General features: G+C 52.2%; 1 protein-coding gene across 3 annotated transcripts in view; it reads left to right on the top strand.

The window, feature by feature from the left end:
* The window catches only part of GRTP1 (growth hormone regulated TBC protein 1), a 43193-nt gene that overhangs the window by 21186 nt on the left and 5006 nt on the right, over nt 1–17001 (top strand). For 2 of the 3 annotated variants that reach the window (XM_017519756.2, XM_017519754.2), the window contains exons 6-7: nt 14468–14640; nt 14715–14900. The exons of the other annotated variant lie outside the window; for it this stretch is intronic. In XM_017519756.2, the coding sequence (XP_017375245.1) occupies nt 14468–14640; nt 14715–14900 (359 nt within the window). The remainder of the gene's footprint in view (nt 1–14467; nt 14641–14714; nt 14901–17001) is intronic. 3 annotated transcript variants of the gene reach the window in all.

The raw sequence follows: 17001 nt of genomic DNA, 5'->3' as shown, positions 1-17001 counted from the left end.
AAAAAAAAAAAAAAAAAAAAAAAAAAAAAAAAAAGTCTTTGTAGTTGAGCTGAAGAGGAGAAGGCCGTGTGAGTGCCCAGGTCCCGGCTGCAGCAGCTGCTCACCCCGGGCCGGCAGGGGGCCTCGTGCCCTGTCTTGGCACTTTCGGGCAGCTGGGGCCATGTGGTTGGCTCACCCCTCCCTCGGTTGGCAACTTCTGTGTCCACCGAGTGCCACGGTGCAGTTTGTATTGGTCACAGAATCTCTGAGAGGCTCACTTGGTTTCATGTATGTGTTACTGAGTTTGAGTTACCAGTAAGAGTATAATAATTACCCTGTATGTATCTACAGTCGCTTTTTAAGTAATTACTTACTTTTTAAGGTGAAAATCATTCTTTTCAAACCTTTCTACTTTACTGTCTATTGATGTTTAATTATGAAATTCATGTTTATTAGTGAATAATAGGCTGTGAGCTGCAGGTCAGGTCACTTGGGAAGAGAAGGAGCCGTGGAGTGGGCAGGGCCAGGGGCTGGGACCACTCCGCAGGTCCCCAGCCTGGCTGTGGTGCTGGGTCTAGGGGGCCGTGTGCTCAGCCTGCAGGGAGGAGGGGATGCGAGGGGCAGCCCGGCCAGCCCCTGGTGTTTGGAGCGTGGGGGCGAGTGTGGCTTCAGCTCCTGCCTGGCGAGCTCGAGGCCTGCGCTGTCATTTTCCCGCTGAGCCGCGCACGTCTGGCCTCGTGACAGCCGCAGCACGTGTACACAGTCACCGACCCCATTCCAGGGTGCAGACACTGCAGGCCCGGAGAATTCGCGTGCTGAGCTGACCGCCGCTGTATGCGGCAGCACCTGGTTCAGATCCAGACTGTGCGACCGACAGACCACAGAGTGTGTCACTGACGGGGCGAAGCTTGAGCGCATCGTTAAGGGCAGGGAGGAATCGGTGCCACCCTCAACCCAAGGGCGCAGAGACCAGCTTGAGGAGCTGCCCACCCCAGAGGAAGGGAGCCCCACAGAGATCCCGGGACCCGGCGTGGCAGCAGCAGCGGGCAGAGCCTAGCGGGGCAGAAAGGGTGCTGCTGTCTCAGCTCAGCTTGGTGAACACCTGGACCGCGGTGGAATGGTGACCTTAGAAGCAGGTGGAGTCAGGAGACTTCCAAATGTGGAAACGGCTCAGCCTGCTGCCCTTACGTCCCAGTGCGAATCATGGCGAATCTTCACCACCGTGGGCCCTGCAGTTCTTTTCACCACATTTTTGTTGAACGCCTGTCGTGTTCTGGCACTGTTGAGGGTGTGGGAAACACTGGTGAACACACACGAGTCCCTGTCTTTGCAGAGGGCGACCCCAAGCAGCAGCAGGTGAGAGCTCAGGTCAGAGGGCTCAGCGCCAACCCAGAGGGCAGGGGCAAGTCCCACGGTGCTGGTGTGAGGGACAGGCGCCTTCTCAGTTCATGAGGTGCCATTTCCGACATCCATTATGAGATTAAGTTGAACCAAACTGCAGTGCAACTAGGTCTGGATTCAAAAAGGAAAGAAAGTATGAAACTAAGATTTTCGGATCCCAGAGGAAATGGGGTTATTCCTATCCCTTCAGAGCTCTCCCAGGGGCAGAGAAAAGCAGCCGATATACGACCTTCTCTAAGAACTGGGTCGTCCCAGTGCCACAGTTACCTTGCTCTTAATTGCTGCTTTTTAAGTTATATAAGAAATGCACAGATATACTCTCATTTCAGAAAAGTTCAAAAAATACAGTACTTTTTATTGAATAAAAAGTGACGGCGGGGTGCTGTGGCTCATGCCTGTAATCCTAACACTTTGGGAGACCGAGGTTGGCAGTTAGGAGTTCAAGACCAGCCTGGCCAACATGGCAAAACCCCATCTCTACTAAAAATACAAAAATCAGCCAGGCGTGGTGGCAGGCGCCTGTAATCCCAGCTACTTGGGAGGCTGAGGCACAAGAATCAGCTTGAACCCAGGAGGCTGAGGTTGCAGTGAGCCGAGATCACCCTGCTGCACTCCAGCCTGGGAGACAGAGAGAGACTCCATCTCAAAAAAACAAAAACCAAAAATAAGCAGAAACTGACAAGGCCGGGCAGAGTAGCTCACAGCTATCATCCCAGCATTTGGCAAAGGTGGGAGGATCACTTAAGCCCAGAAGTTTGAGACCAGCCTGAGCAACAAAGTGAGACCGTCCCATCGCTACAAAAAAAAACAAAACAAAACAAAAAACGATCTGCCTTCACTAGCACATCCCCATTTGTCTCCTACTCACAGGTAACTGCTGTGCCATCACCAGCCTGGGGTATGTATTTCCAGAGTTTTTACAGACCTATATAACTCACGTGAAAGAGTGAGAATTGGTGACAGAAAACAGAAGCAAAAGAAAAGGGGAACTGAGACAAAGATCTGTTCCTTTGGGAAAACTGATAAGTAGACAAATCCCTGGCAAGACTGATAAGAAAAAAATGTGGCCATGCTTGGTGGCTGACACCTGTAACCACGCACTTTGGGAGGCTGAGGTAGGAGGATCACCTGACGTCAGGAGTTCAAGACCAGCCTGGCCAACATGGAGAAACCCCGTCTCTACTAAAAATACAAAATTAGCTGGGCAAGGTGGCATACACCTGTAGTCCCAGCTACTTGGGAGGCTGAAGTGGAAGAATTGCTTGAACCTGGGAGATGGAGGTTGCAGAGAGCTGAGATCTTGCCGCTGCACTCCAGCCTGGGTGACAGAACAAGACTCCGTCTCAAATAAAAGCACAGGAACTGGGCTGGCCTCAGTGGCTCACGCCTGTAATCCCAGCACTTTGGGAGGCCGAGGTGGGCGGATCACCTGAGGTCAGGAGTTTAAGACCAGCCTGGCCAATGTGGTGAAACCGTATCTCTACTAAAAATGCAAAAATTAGCTGGGCACCATGGCGGGCACCTGTAATCCCAGCTACTTGGGAGGCTGAGGCAGAAGAATCACTTGAACCTGGGAGGCGGAGGTTGCAGTGAGCTGAGATCAGGTCACTGCACTCCAGCCTGGGTGACACAGCAAGACCCTGTCTAATTAAATAACTGATTGATTAGTTAATTAAATCAATGTTGCAGAAAATAAAAAAGAGAAACTGCTCATCAGTTCATGTTGTGAAGTAGTACAACCTTGACAACATATAGGCTAATCTCACTGCTGAATAGAACTATGTAAATCTTAATTATTAATATTAGGAACTTGAACCTACAGTTGATTACGAAGTTTTTTTTTATTTGAAGATAGTTTATTCCTGAAATGCAAGGATTGCGTAATCATGTGGAAGAATCAAGGGCAAAGCCAAAAAGCCTTGAAGAAAGAACACTCGAGATATGTTGTAATGCTCTCATAATTAAAATGGTGTCTTGCCGTGCTGCCCAGGCTGGTCTAGAACTCTTGGGTTCAAGTGATCCTCCCACCTCTGCCTTCCAAAGTGCATTAAATTACGAGTGGATGGACAGATCAATGGAACAGAATTTCAAAGCCAGACAGAAATCAACCAGTCGGTGAACATGTTAATCTACGGGAATGTCTTCTGTGAGATATGTCAGTTAATGGGAAAAAGACTGTTTAAAACATAATTCAGTGACAGTTCACTGCATGGAAGAAAAAATTAATCCCATATTTTAATTCCAGATGGATTTAAGACTCATGTAAAAAATCAAAATTTTGAAACTCAGATAACAAAATATATAACAATTGTGTCATGTGGGAGTAGGGGAGAAGTTACTGAACATAATTCAAAAAAGCATAGATGGCATCGATAATTTTAGTTACATGAATATTTAAAAACTAATTTTGGTAAGAGTCTTCATAAGCAAAGTAAAAAGGTAAGCTGCTGGTTCGGAGAAACTCTCTTTGATCCATATAATGAACAAAGGGTTAGTGTCTGGACTGTGTGGATGAATTTCTAAAAATCCAAGCAGAAAGTCCAGGCGCAGTGGCTCATGCCTGTAATCCCAGCACTTTGGGAGGCTGAGGTAGGTGGATCACCCGAAGTCAGGAGTTTGAGACCATCCTGGCCAACATGGTGAAACCTTGTCTCTACTAAGAATACAAAAATTAGCTGGGTGTGGTGGTATGTACCTGTAATTCCAGCTACTTGGGAGGCTGAGGCAGGAGAATTGCTTAAACCTGGGAGTTGGAGGTTGCAGTGAGCCAAGATTGGACCATTGCACTCCAGCCTGGGCAACAAGAGTGAAACTCTGACCCAAAAACAAACAAACAAACAAACAAACAAACAAACAAAGCAGAAAAAGAAACAGCTCAGCAGAACATCAGGTGAAGAATGTGCCTAACTGGAAATTTACAAAATAGAGACCTGCATGGCCCCCAGGCCTGTGAACCCATGGCCAAGTTCCCTGGTGGGCATGAAGGTGCAGATGGAAAGACGGGTGGAGTGAAGCCCTCTGCAGCCACCCGAGACCTCCAGGCCAGTGATGCAAAACGAATCCTCCCTGCTGTGGAGCAGCGGCCATGGGCCAAGTCTGCCTGGACATTGAAAATGTCATGCACATTGTCGTCTTTCTACAAAGGAGGAGGCTGAGGCTGGTGGGGATTAAGTAACTGGTACTCAGCCCCCCAACGAGTCAAGGGGCTGTGATCCCATCCCAGGCCTCCCCGCCCGAGGCCTGCACCCCGCAGCTGCCTCCCCAGACTTCTCCCACCGCCATTGTGAAAGGCAGGAGGACTGACTGATGCATTGCTCATTTGTCACTTAGAGAGGGGTCCAGTTAAGGGAGTTACTTTTACCAGCAAATGCCTCTAATCCCAATTCAGTTAGGAAGGGACCCGAGGACACGCTACCCGTGGCCTGTGACCATCCACGCACAGACTTCCCACACCCCGAGTTCTCAGCCCAGAACACCTGCCACACCCCTGGCCTCTTCCAGAGCCCATGAAGACCTTCCTCAATCGCCATTCAAACAAGGCATGGAAAGAACGCAGGGGAAGGTGCAGAGGCCGCACCCCAGGCGGGCGATGGTTCCCGGCCGCCTCAGAGGAGGAGGTTTGCCAGGCTCTGCCACGTGTCTGAGGGTGGAAGGGGCCGCGTCTCGTCTCGGGACAAGCGTCAGTCATGAGTCAGTGCAGTCCTGAATCAGCACTCTGCATCCTGAAAGACAGGTTTGACCTGCTTTCCCTTGAAAAATAGGGAAATAGGTCAGGTTATAATAACTCGCCATAGAATCCCCTCAGCTCTGGCTGGAAGGACTGGCCGAGATATGGACTGACAAGCCACCTTCTGTCGGGACCACAGCTCAGCCCTGTGAGCAGAGATGGGCTCTTAGCACCCCACTTGCCACATCAGAGGTGTGTTTCCTGCATCCTCCTGAGAGGGTTTCCCTGAGGTCGCCCATCCTGGGGGTGGTGCTCACGTGGCCTGGGCCATGCCCCGTTGGGCTGGCTTGTCACAGGAGGCTCATCTCTGGGGTCAGGAGCATCTGTTTTGGGATCAGATTACACCAAGTAATCAGGCAGCCGGGCTCACCACACACAGGTTTCCAGATCCGTGGACTCACACATCAGACGGTTGCACAGAAGGCTCTTTGTGCAATCCAGGGCCTCTCGGTACCAACGTTCTCCATAAGCTACTTAAAAAAAAAATAACTGTATACATTCGGGGAAAAAGTGATTGCTGCTTTTCCATTCGGGGTCTCTTAGTTATAGCAGTTAAAGTTTTACTGAGTTGTGTGCTAAGAAACTGCTGAATTTAAGGTAGTTGTTCTCATTTAGTGGGATCTTAAAATTTAAATAATTGCTCAGTTTTCTATTAAGTATTTAACCAGAGATCTTAGCTACTTCTAAAGTGTATTTATTTATTGTGACAGGGTCTTGCTCTGTTGCCAGGCTGGAGTACAGTGGCACGATCACAGCTCACTGCAGCCTCGACCTCGCCAGTTCAAGGGATCCTCCCACCTCAGCCTCCCAATTAGCTGGGGACTGCAGGTGTGCACTGCCATGCCCAGCTAATTTTTGTATTTTGAGTACAGACAGGGTCTTGCTGTGTTGCCCAAGGTCTCAAACTCCTGGGCTCAAGTGATCCTGCCACCTCAGCCTTCCAAAGTATTGGGATTACCACACCTGGCCTCAGTTTGTGTAACTGACACATAACGGGTCTGTTAGCTTTTTACCTGTGAAATGTTAACAGTGTAAGCAAATCAGAAACACTATTTCATGGTAGCTTCTCTGCACCTTTTCTGGAATCTGGAAGGTTGTGCAGGGCACTTGGGGAGCGCGGCAGGTTTTCCCAGGGCCCTCTCACCCGAGCACGTCTGCTGTCTGCAGGGATGCTTGCTACAGTCCTAGGGATGTCTTAGGGCTGAGTGCCAGGTGGGTACTTGGCCGGTGTGCGTCCGTTGTCCTCAGGGCTTCAGGACCTAGGTGAGGTCTCGCATTCTCAGTGCAGAGGTGGGGCCCAGGGTGAGGGGCTGGTCTCCTGCATAGCTGGCATGGGGTGCAGGCAGGGGCATCCCAGCGGGTGACTCCAAAGCCAGCCCCCCTCAACTCACCCCCTCACCACGGCCAGAGCCCCCCCACTGCCCTTCGGTGTCTGCAGGCAGCAGTGGAGACTCCTAGGCAGAGGAGAACCCGGCCTGGTGCTGAGACCCAGTTGGCCCTTCCTAGCTCCCAGCACGTGGAGGGCACCTGCCTTTCAGAGGAGGATTGGGGGCTGAAGCTTACACCTAGAGGGTGCAGAGTCCTTTGCATGTTCTTGTTTTTTTATTTATTTTTTATTTTATTTATTTTTTTATTTTGAGACGGAGTTTCACTCTTGTTACCCAGGCTGGAGTGCAATGGCGCGATCTCAGCTCACCGCAACCTCCACCTCCTGGGTTCAGGAAATTCTCCTACCTCAGCCTCCTGAGTAGCTGGGATTACAGGCACGCACCACCATGCCCAGCTAATTTTTGTATTTTTAGTAGAGATGGGGTTTCACCATGTTGACCAGGATGGTCTCGATCTCTTGACCTCGCGATCCACCCGCCTCGGCCTCCCAAAGTGCTGGGATTATAGGCGTGAGCCACCGCGCCCGGCCNCTCGGCCTCCCAAAGTGCTGGGATTATAGGCGTGAGCCACCGCGCCCGGCCTCTTGTTTTTTTAAATTAAATTTTACAGTACTTGTTTTGCCTTCACACACACAAAAAATCTGTCTTATTCTCACTGCTGGGTGTGTATCCAAAAGAAAGGAAGTGACTGTTGTAGGGTGTCTGTCAAAGCGTTTGCCGCGGCACTGTTCCTGCAGCCAGGATGGGATTGACCTCGGTGTCCGACCGCAGACGGATGGATGAGGAAAGTGGGGCATACACACGGAGCAGAGTGCCGCTCAGCCTCAGAAGGAATGAGACTCCGGCCAGGCTCGGTGGTTCTCGGCAGTCATCCGGCACTTTGGGAGGCTGAGGCAGGCGGATCATCTGAGGTAGGAGTTCAAGACCGGCCTGGTCAATATGGGGAAATCCCATCTCTACTAAAAGATACAAAAATTTGCCGGGTGTGGTGGCAGGTGCCTGTAATCCCACCTACTCGGGAGGCTGAGGCAGGAGGATCGCTTGAACCCAGGAGGTTGGTGCTGCTGTGAGCTGTTTCTGGTACTGTACTCCAGCCTGGGTGACAGCAGCAAGACTCTGTCTCAAAAACAGAGCTGGGATTGCAGGCGTGAGCCACCGCGGCTGGCCTCCAGCGACCCACGTTTGATCATAACATACTGAATGCTTGTGTCAAAATATCACATGGACCCCATTAATATGTACACCTATTAGGTATTTATAAATATTAAAAATAAAAAAATAAAACTTTTAGCATTGTAAAACTGATAGGTTTAAGAATTGGTGAAACTTACAGAGGTTAGGAAAAAGCAGTCTGTTCTCTTGTGCTCATGTTTGTTGAAGTCTGTTGAGCTGCTGGAGGGGCCCTCTCTGCTCTGCCCACCCCTCTTAGAAAGTCATTCCTTTACCTGAAGGATTAGGCACTTTTATTTCTGTTCAAAGATTTGTTCTGTCTAGAAAATTTGGAATTTCCACTAGTTTCTCTTTCTAACCCTAGGACAACCTTATTGCTTATTTGTCATCTCAAATTGAGAATCCAGAAGAGTGGTTGAGTTCAGAATGAAAGGCGGTTCTGTTTTCGGTGTGCGTTACTGATTCATACTCTGAACCAAGTTAATCCTTCGGTAAACATTCGCTATTCTTCATTATTTTCTGTTTTTCTCGATTGCTTTATATTTTCAGCTGACTCTATTAACTAGTCAGCTTCTAGGTGCAAAAGTCACAGGCTGGCTGCAAACAGTCGAAGCAGCACAGGGTGGGGTGGTAGGAAAGCAGGTCCCTCCCTCTCCGTACCCCGGACCCTGCAGAGGGTTTCCCATGTTATCCGTCCCAGGATGTCCCCTGTGTGCGAGAGCACTTCACGTGTTTCTAAAAGCACAGGCATGTTTCTAAACATGCCTGTGAGTTATGAGTTTTTAGAAGAGGCAGGATAATTGCTGATCGCTCAGCTTTATGGCCCCACCCTTAAGATCATAAATTGGCGTCTGGTCATTGGAAGCGGGCCGGGCAGTGGTGAGTGTCTGTGTAATTGTGAACTCCGGGGGCTGCACACAGGGGAGGGTTTTTGTCCTTTTTGAAGCTCGGGTTGCCCCATGTGTGGCCCGCGGGAGCCTCTTGTGTTTGGCTCCTGTGCTTTTAGAAACACCGGCCTGAGTGCAGCGGCTCACGTCTGTAACCCCAGCACTTTGGGAGGCTGAAACAGGCGGATCTTCTCAGGTCAGGAGTTCGAGACCAGCCTGGCCAACATGGCAAAACCTCATACCTACTAAAAAGTAAAAAAATTAGCCAGGCATAGTGGCACACACCTATAATCCCAGCTACTCAGGAGGCTGAGGCAGGAGAATCGCTTGAACCTGGAAGGTAGAGGCTGCAGTGAACCAAGATCATGCCACTGCACTCCAGCCTGGGGGAGAGAGTGAGACTCATCTCAAATAAATAAACAAATATAAAAGCACAGGCACTGGGCCGGGCGTGGCGGCTCTCACCTGTCACCCCAGCACTTTGGGAGTCCCAGGTGGGTGGATTGCTTGAGGCCAGGAGTTAAAAACTAGCCTGGCCAACCTGGCAAAACCCCCATCTCTACTGAAAATGCTCAAATTAGCTGGGTGTGGTGGCGCACATCTGTAATCCCCCCTGCTTGGGAGGCAGAGGCACAAAAATTGTTTGAGCCTGGGAAGTGGAGGCTGCAGTGAGCCGAGATTGCACCGCTGCACTCCAGCCTCGGTGACAGAGCAAGATCCTGTTGTTCATTCATTCCTACATACACACATACATACTTTTTTTTTGAAGCACAGGCGCTGAAGAGACGTCTCTGTTGAGGTATGATCCACATACCCCACAGTGTCCCCATCTCAAGCGTACGGTGAAGTGGTGATCAGTGCGTTCATGTATTTGGCAAAGGTGGTAACGGGATCCCAGCTTCTTGACTGAGCACACCACTCCGTGCAGTTCTCTGTGGTTTGCCATGCACGTGAGCACCTGGACTGTGTGTCTTAGTGTCGCCCCGGGTTACACGTGAGGAGCCTTGGGCCCTTCGGTCTGTGCATGGGAATCTGCACCTCTTTCTCTTCCTGTCCAAGCACGTGGGCTGCAGGCTCTCCTGATGCGAATACCCCCGCAGCCTCTGGCTGAGCCCCTCTCCTTGGAATTTCCGATAGACTGGTGGCAAGACCCGAGATCTGAGTTCATTAGAGGGGCAGGATAGGCTGGGCACAGTGGCTCAGGCCTTGAAGCCCAGCACTTTGAGGGGCTGAGGCGGGCAGGTCACCTGAGGCTATGAGTTTTTAGAGGAGGGGGACAAATGCTGGATCCCTTGGCTTTACGGCCCCACCCTCAAGATCGTAAATTGGCGTCTGGTCATCGGAAGGGGGTCGGGCAATGATGTGTGTCCGTGTAATTGTGAACTCCGGGGCTGCACACAGGAGGGTTTTTGTCCTTGAAGCTCAGATTGCCCCATTTGTGGCCCGCGGGAGCCTCTTGGTTGGCTCCTGAGTCCTGTGCATGTGACTGTGGTGCCAGCCGCTTCCTGCGTCTGCAGGACGGGCTGCTCTGGGCTCATCCTGTGAGCCTTCCGCCCCAGACCTGGACCAGCCTGTACCTCCAGGAACCTCTGGCGTAATGTGTGTCACTGGGCCTTTTGTCAGTGTGGTTCCCTCAGCTTGTTTTTGTGTGGATTCCTTGGGACGTGTTTGTGGAAACTGTACTCACGGAGTCCTCGGACACCTTCAGAAGGTGTCTGGGAACTAGGAGGTGGTGCTGACTTGGGTCTAGGTGGCCAGGCCGTTGTTTGGGGAAGCACGCCCTGGAGCATTTGGTGTGATGGGGCACTGCGTGTACAGCTCCACCTCACACAGTCTGGGGAACGAGGCAGGTGTGCGTGTGCCAGTGTGTGCCCGTGTGTGGTGTGTGTGCGCACATATGTGCCCGTGTGTGTCCGTGTGTGGTATGCACATGTGTGCCTGTGTGTGGTGTGTGTGTACACATGTGTCCCTGTTTCCGTGTGTGGTATGTGTGTGCCCATGTGTGGTGTGCATATGTGCCCATGTATGTCCATATGTGGTATGTGTGTGCACATGTGTGCCTGTGTGTAGTGTGCATGTACAGCTCCACTTCACACTGTTAAGGGGATCGAGGCAGGTGTGTGTGCACGTGTGTGCCTGTGTGTAGTGTGCATGTACAGCTCTACTTCACAGTCCAGGGGATCAAGGCAGGTGTGTGTTTGCCCGTGTGGTGCATTTGTGCACCCATGTGTGGTGTACATGTGCCCATGTGTGGTGTGTGTTTATAGCTCTGCCTCACACTGTCCAGGGGATGCAGGTGTGTGTGTGCATGTGTGTGCCTGTGTGTGGTGTGCATGTGCATGTGTGTGTCTGTGGTGTACGTGTGCCCGTGTGTGGTGTGCGTGTACATGTGTGCCCATGTGCACGTGTGTGCCTGTGTGTGGTGTACGTGTGCCTGTGTGGTGTGTGTGTGCCTGTGTGGTGTGCGTGTGCACGAAGAAATCTCTTACCATGTACGCCTTAGGTCCCCCAGCTGGGCTCTGTACCTGGGACTGGCTGAAGACTGAATAATGAATGAGAAACAGACATTTATCAACATGTGCGTCGTACACAACCTGGGAAAGCGTGGTTGGAGCCTGGGCATGTTCACCATCCTGGGTGCCTATTACCCTCAGGCTTCTGGGAAGGAAATCAGGGAAATTAAGTCCACAAGGCTGCTTTGTAAGGTTTTTGTTTTTGAAATGGAGTCTCACTCTGTCACCCAGCCTGGAGGGCGATGGTGCTATCTTGGCAAACTGTAACTTCCACCTCCCAGGTTCAAGCAGTTCTCCTGCCTCGGCCTCCTGAGTAGCTGGGATTCCAGGCCTGCACCACCATGCCCAACTAATTTTTCTACTTTTAGCAGAGATGGGGTTTCACCATGTTGGTCAGGTTGGTCTCAAACTCCTGACCTGCCTCAGCCTCCCAAAGTACTGGGATTCCAGGCGTGATCCACCATACCTGGTCACTTTGTAAGGTTTGAGATGCAGATTTCAGGAGTGTGTTTCCTGGTAGGGAGAGGGAGATGCCCCTGGGAATGGAAGCTCCCTTCATAGAAGTCTATGCAAACCATTTAATGTTTTGGCAGCCCAGGAGTTTCAGACCACCCTGGACAACATGGTAAAACCTTGTCTCTATACAAAACAAAAAATTAGCTGGGTGTGGTGGTGCACATCTGTGGTCCCAGCTATGCAGGAGGCTGAGGCGGGAGGATCATTTGGGCCCAGGAAGTCACGGCGGCAGTGAGCTGTGATAGCACCATTGCACTCCAGCCTGGGTGACAGATAGAGACCCTTTCTCAAAAAAAAAAAAAAAAAAAAAAAAAGGTTTTTTGAGTCTTCACCTCATACCCTTTATTTTCTAATTGAAAGCACCTGGGTGGAGACCCGGCCTGTGAGTGCATGTGAGAGTGTGTCTTGGACTCACATGTGCTCACAGAGGAAGATCTGGGAGTGGGAATGAAGTAGAGGAGGAAGCCGCAGCCACGTGGAGATGCTTGTGGTCACCGTCTGTGTGGCCCCTGCCCACATCTGACCGCAGACCCTGAGGGGTTTGCAGGGGAATGTCAGAGCTGCGCCCCCACCTGTCCTGGCCCGGGAGGCACCATCCCGGATCCTTGGTGACGAGTGCAGTGTTGGGTTGTTTGCAGAGGTGTGGATGTCCCCAGAAGGACAGGGACAAGGGGCCTTAGGGAGGTGAGCCAAGACCAGGTGAGGTGGTCACTCCTGGGAACATGAGTGCCTGCGTGTCAGCCCGGAGGGATGAGCCCTTTCTGCAGGGAGCGGCCGCTGTGCCGGCTGGGCCTGGGAGGAACTGCCTTGCCCTCAATGTTCAAGGAAAGGAAAGCAGCTGCGGCTTTCATTTAATCCTCCCCTTGGTGGCCGGCTCAGCCCCGTGGAGTTTAGGGAATGAGTTCAGCGCCTCTATTTTTGGAAGCTGCTCTAAGCTTCTCTGTATCTGGGGCCAAGGTCAGGCTATGCTTCTCTGCAGACCCCCTGCTGCCTGGAGCTCAGGGCCCCCTGCCATGCCACCTGTGGGATTGGGGTCACCTGCAGAACCAGGGTGGACGCTGATGGTTCTTCACTCCTCTGTCCCCAGCTGGACCAGGATGTACTCAGCAGAGAAGGTAAAGAAGAACAAAGCGCTCAGAGCCCCAGAGGCAGATAGAAAACAAGGATATGGAAGGGAGGACTTTAATCCCTGGCATTTGCTCACTGAGCTGGCTCTGGCTGAACCACCTTCAGAGGCATTAGTATTTACTGTTAAACCGACTTCACCGTGTGCTTACTCTGAAAAGCAGTGACAGGACCGTGATGTTGCGTCAGTGTTTGTGATGGTTCTATCTTAACCAAGATATTCAATTAACAAAAACAGGCTGGGCACGGTGGCTTATGCCAGTAATCCCAGCACTCTGGGAGGCCGAGGCAGGTGGATCACCTGAGGTCAGGAGTTTGTGACCAGCCTGGCCAACATGGCGAAACCCTGTCTCTACTAAAAATGCAAAAATTAGCCAGGTGTGGCGGCGGGTGCCTGTAATCCCAGCTACTAGAGAGGCTGAGGCAGGAGAATAATTTGAACCCAGGAGGCAGAGGTTGCAGTGAGCTGATATTGTGCCACTGCACTGCAGCCTGGGCAACAGAGGGAGACTCTGTCTAAAAAATAATAAATAAAAGAGCAAGAACAGCTCAGCCCCGCACGGCAAGAGGCCAAGTTGCGTGGGCATCAGCCGAGGCTGTGCACCTGCAGGACGGGGCCAGATGCACTGGGGAGGGTGTGGCGCGATCACACGGGTCACATACTGAACTCTTTCCCAGTGCAAATCCAAGCACTAAAATTTACTGTAAATCATTACATGAGCAAGCTAAAAAATGACATGGGAAACGCAGAAGTGCTTTGGTGACACAAATGTCCGTTCGAAAGGAGGACGCGCTGCTGGAAGCATTTGTCTGAGTGTATTTTTGTTGTGGTAAAACGCACAGAATGCGGAATGTGCCCTCTTACCCACATTTCCAGCTCAGCGGCATCAGGGCCGCTCACCTCGTGGTGTAACCATCGCCGCCGCGCTCTCCAGGGCTGTTGCATCTTCCAGACAGAATCCTGGTCCCCGTCACTCCTTCCCTCCCTCCGCCTGCTACGGCCTGTGGCCGGACTCCCTCCCCTTCTAAGGCTGAATGATACTCCATCGTGTGACCATTCATGTTTTGCTTATCCACTCGTGCCGATGGACACGTGGGTTGCCTCCGTCTCTTGGCTGTTGCGAATAGTTCTGCTAGGAATATGGGGGTGCCTGCATCTCCTTGGGACTCTGTTTTTCACCTGCAGATTTTTATTTATTTATTTATTATTTTGAGACGGAGTCTTGCTGTCTCCCAGGCTGGAGTGCAGTGTCGTGATCTCAGCTCACTGTAGCCTCCACCTCCCAGGTTCAAACAATTCTCCTGCCTCAGCCTCCCAGATAGCTGGGATTACAAGTGCCGGCCACCACACCCAGCTAATTTTTGTATTTTTAGTAGAGACGGGGTTTCTCCATTATCAGCCAGACTGGTCTTGAACTCCTGACTTGAGGTGATCTGCCTGCCTCAGCCTCCCACAGTGCTGGGATTACAGGGCTGAGCCGCCACGCCTGGCCCTCGACCTGCAGATTTTAACTGACGCCCAGCCAGGCGGCCTCCAGCTCAGCCCTTCAGCCCCAGGAATGTCCTAAAAGGCCTGGCTGTGGGGGTCGCTCCCCACGAGCCCTGTGTCTGCAGGCTTCAGCCCGACTCTTCCTCTCCCACTTTCTCCTTCCCTCCTGAGAGGGGTCCTTGTGGGGTGGCCCTGTTTTCTTTGGCTGCAAGGGGAGTGGGGCTTGTGGAGGTGAGGAGAGTGTCAGGGTCTCTTCTCCCCCTGCCTGGCAGATTACTACACCCCGGCCATGCTGGGCCTAAAGACCGACCAGGAGGTGCTGGGGGAGCTGGTTCGGGCAAAGCTGCCAGCCGTGGGGGCCCTGATGGAGCAGCTCGGCGTGCTGTGGACGCTGGTGGTGTCCCGCTGGTTCATCTGCCTGTTTGTGGATGTCCTGCCTGTGGAGGTGAGCGCCTCGCTCAGGGCCCGGGGCGGGCAGGGAAGCTGCCAGGGAGTGACATGGTTTCTGTGTCTCTGCAGACAGTGCTTCGGATCTGGGACTGTCTGTTCAACGAAGGCTCGAAGATCATCTTCCGGGTGGCCCTGACCTTAATTAAGCAACACCAGGAGTTTATTTTGGAAGCCACCAGCATTCCAGACATTTGCGATAAGTTTAAGCAGATTACCAAAGGGAGTTTCGTGATGGAGTGTCACACGTTCATGCAGGTAAGTGTCTGCGGGTGCTCACGGGGCACACGTGGCTCCGTCCCTTCCGCTGGGGGGCCCCGCCTTACCTGCAGCCCAGGGCTGCTCTGACTACGTGAGGGTGCACAGGACGGGCACCAGTGTCAGTGAGCCTCCGGCTCTGTCCTGTGTGCCTGGCCTCCCAGGACTTTCCTCTCCCTGTGGACGCTGCTCCTGGTCCTACAGGCTGTCTGCATCTGTTGTCTGTGCTGCTGGAACAGCGGCTTCCCAAGGCCCAGCTTCCCCACTGGGTCCTGGACCTGACATGGGCAGTAGAGACTCAGGCCCTGATGAGGGTGACGTGGGAGCCGTACCCAACTGGCCTTCTGAGGAGGCCAAGAGGCTAGGATAGGCTCAGGCCCCGGATGCTGCTCATCGCTCCCTGAGAGGGAATGGAGGCTTGGGGCCCCTCTGGATGCAGCATGGTGGGCGTGGGGGGTATTTCAGCAGCCAGGGCCTCATCAAAGAGAACAGAGTGGTGGCCGGGTGCGATAGCTCACACCTGTAATCCCAGCACTTTGGGGGGCTGAGGGCGAAAAGATCACCTGAGGCCAGGAGTTCAAGACCAGCCTGGCCAATGCGGCAAAACCCCATCGGTACTAAGAAATACAAAAATCAGCTGGGTGTGGTGGCTCACGCCTCTAGTCCCAGCTACTTGGGAGGCTGAAGCAGAATCACTTGAACACGGAGGTGGAGGTTTCAGTGAGCCGAGAGCGCACCACTACACTCCAGCCTGGGCAACAGAGTGAGACTCAGTAAAAAAAAAAAAAAAAAAGAAATAGAAAACTGTGGTGACAAACGAGAGATGTCAGACACAAGCCCTTGGCAGAGGACACAGCAGTCAGCTGTGACTCACTCGAGGGCTTGTCAGGTAAAATGAGCGCTTCGCCACGGACGCGTGCCTCGCTGGAGGGGGAGAGCTCTCCGTCCTCGGAGGTCAGGCTGCTGGCCACTGGGTGAGAAGGTTTCAGAGCCTCATGGAGCATCAGCTTCCTGAGAGGGAGCCAAGGCCCAGGCCTCCTTGGGAGGGTCTGCTCCAGGAACCTCGTTTGCAGGTGGCTTGGCTGTGCCCAGGGTGTGCTGGAGATAGGTTATTTTCCTAGAATGAGCTTTGTCCAAAGGTGAAGTGGTGAACGGTAAACAGGACTCTGAGCTCCTCAGATCTGTTAGAGACTACAGACAGTACGGTGTCTTCTGTCATAGCCTTCTGAGTTATATCACTAAATAATTAACATAAAGAGCCGTGACGTGCACGGGGAAAAGCAGCCCAGGCTGCCCTGGGGGAGATGAGCATGTGCCTGTTGTTCTGTGGCTGGCTTCTTTCCCACAAGACTGACAGCCAAGCTCTTTTTGGAGAAGGGGATCTCCATCTGCGCCTTAGGGGAGTGCAGTGGTGCAGTCTCAGCTCACCGCAGTCACCACCTCCAGGGCTCAAGCCATTCTCCCAAGCAGCGGGGACCACAGGCACTTGTCACCATGCCTGGAAAATTTTTAAATTTATTGTAGAGATGGGGTTTCCCTGTGTTGCCCAGGCTGGTCTCAAACTCCTGAGCTCAAGTGATCCTCCCACCTTGGCCTCCAGAAATGCTGGGATTGCAGGCTTGAGTCACCACACCCAGCACAACCTTCAAATGAATCTAAAATCTCACCCGGAGTCGCTGGTGCATTGGGTGATAGTCTCTGTGTGGAGCTGCCACAGCCCCCGCCTCCACCCGTGTGAGTTTGGATGGTTGTGTGTTCGTGATTCACAAGGGGCCCCCATAATCTGTCATTCCATAGCCTCTGATTCTTAGAAACACAATTTGATTCTTGCCTTTCTTCTTGATTGTAATTTTTGTTAATATGCTGATTTTGTGACACAGTCTGAATGGCGTTTCCTGGCTGAGTGATTTTAGAGGATCAGATCTGTTTTCTTCCCACAAGACCTAAGGACAGAGTTGGTGAAAACAGGCTGTGCTCGTGAGTGAAGGCTGGTGTGCGATGGTGTAGCGTCATGAGTGAAGGCTGGTGTCCGATGGTGTAGCATCACCCTGAGCTCGTGAGTGAAGGCTGGTGTGTGATGGTGTAGCATCACCCTGTGCTC

Source organism: Cebus imitator, unplaced genomic scaffold, assembly GCF_001604975.1.
Source record: "Cebus imitator isolate Cc_AM_T3 unplaced genomic scaffold, Cebus_imitator-1.0 Scaffold773, whole genome shotgun sequence".
NCBI lineage: Eukaryota > Metazoa > Chordata > Mammalia > Primates > Cebidae > Cebus > Cebus imitator.
Note: the sequence above shows the minus strand (reverse complement) of the source record. Positions and strands in the feature narration are given on the sequence as shown.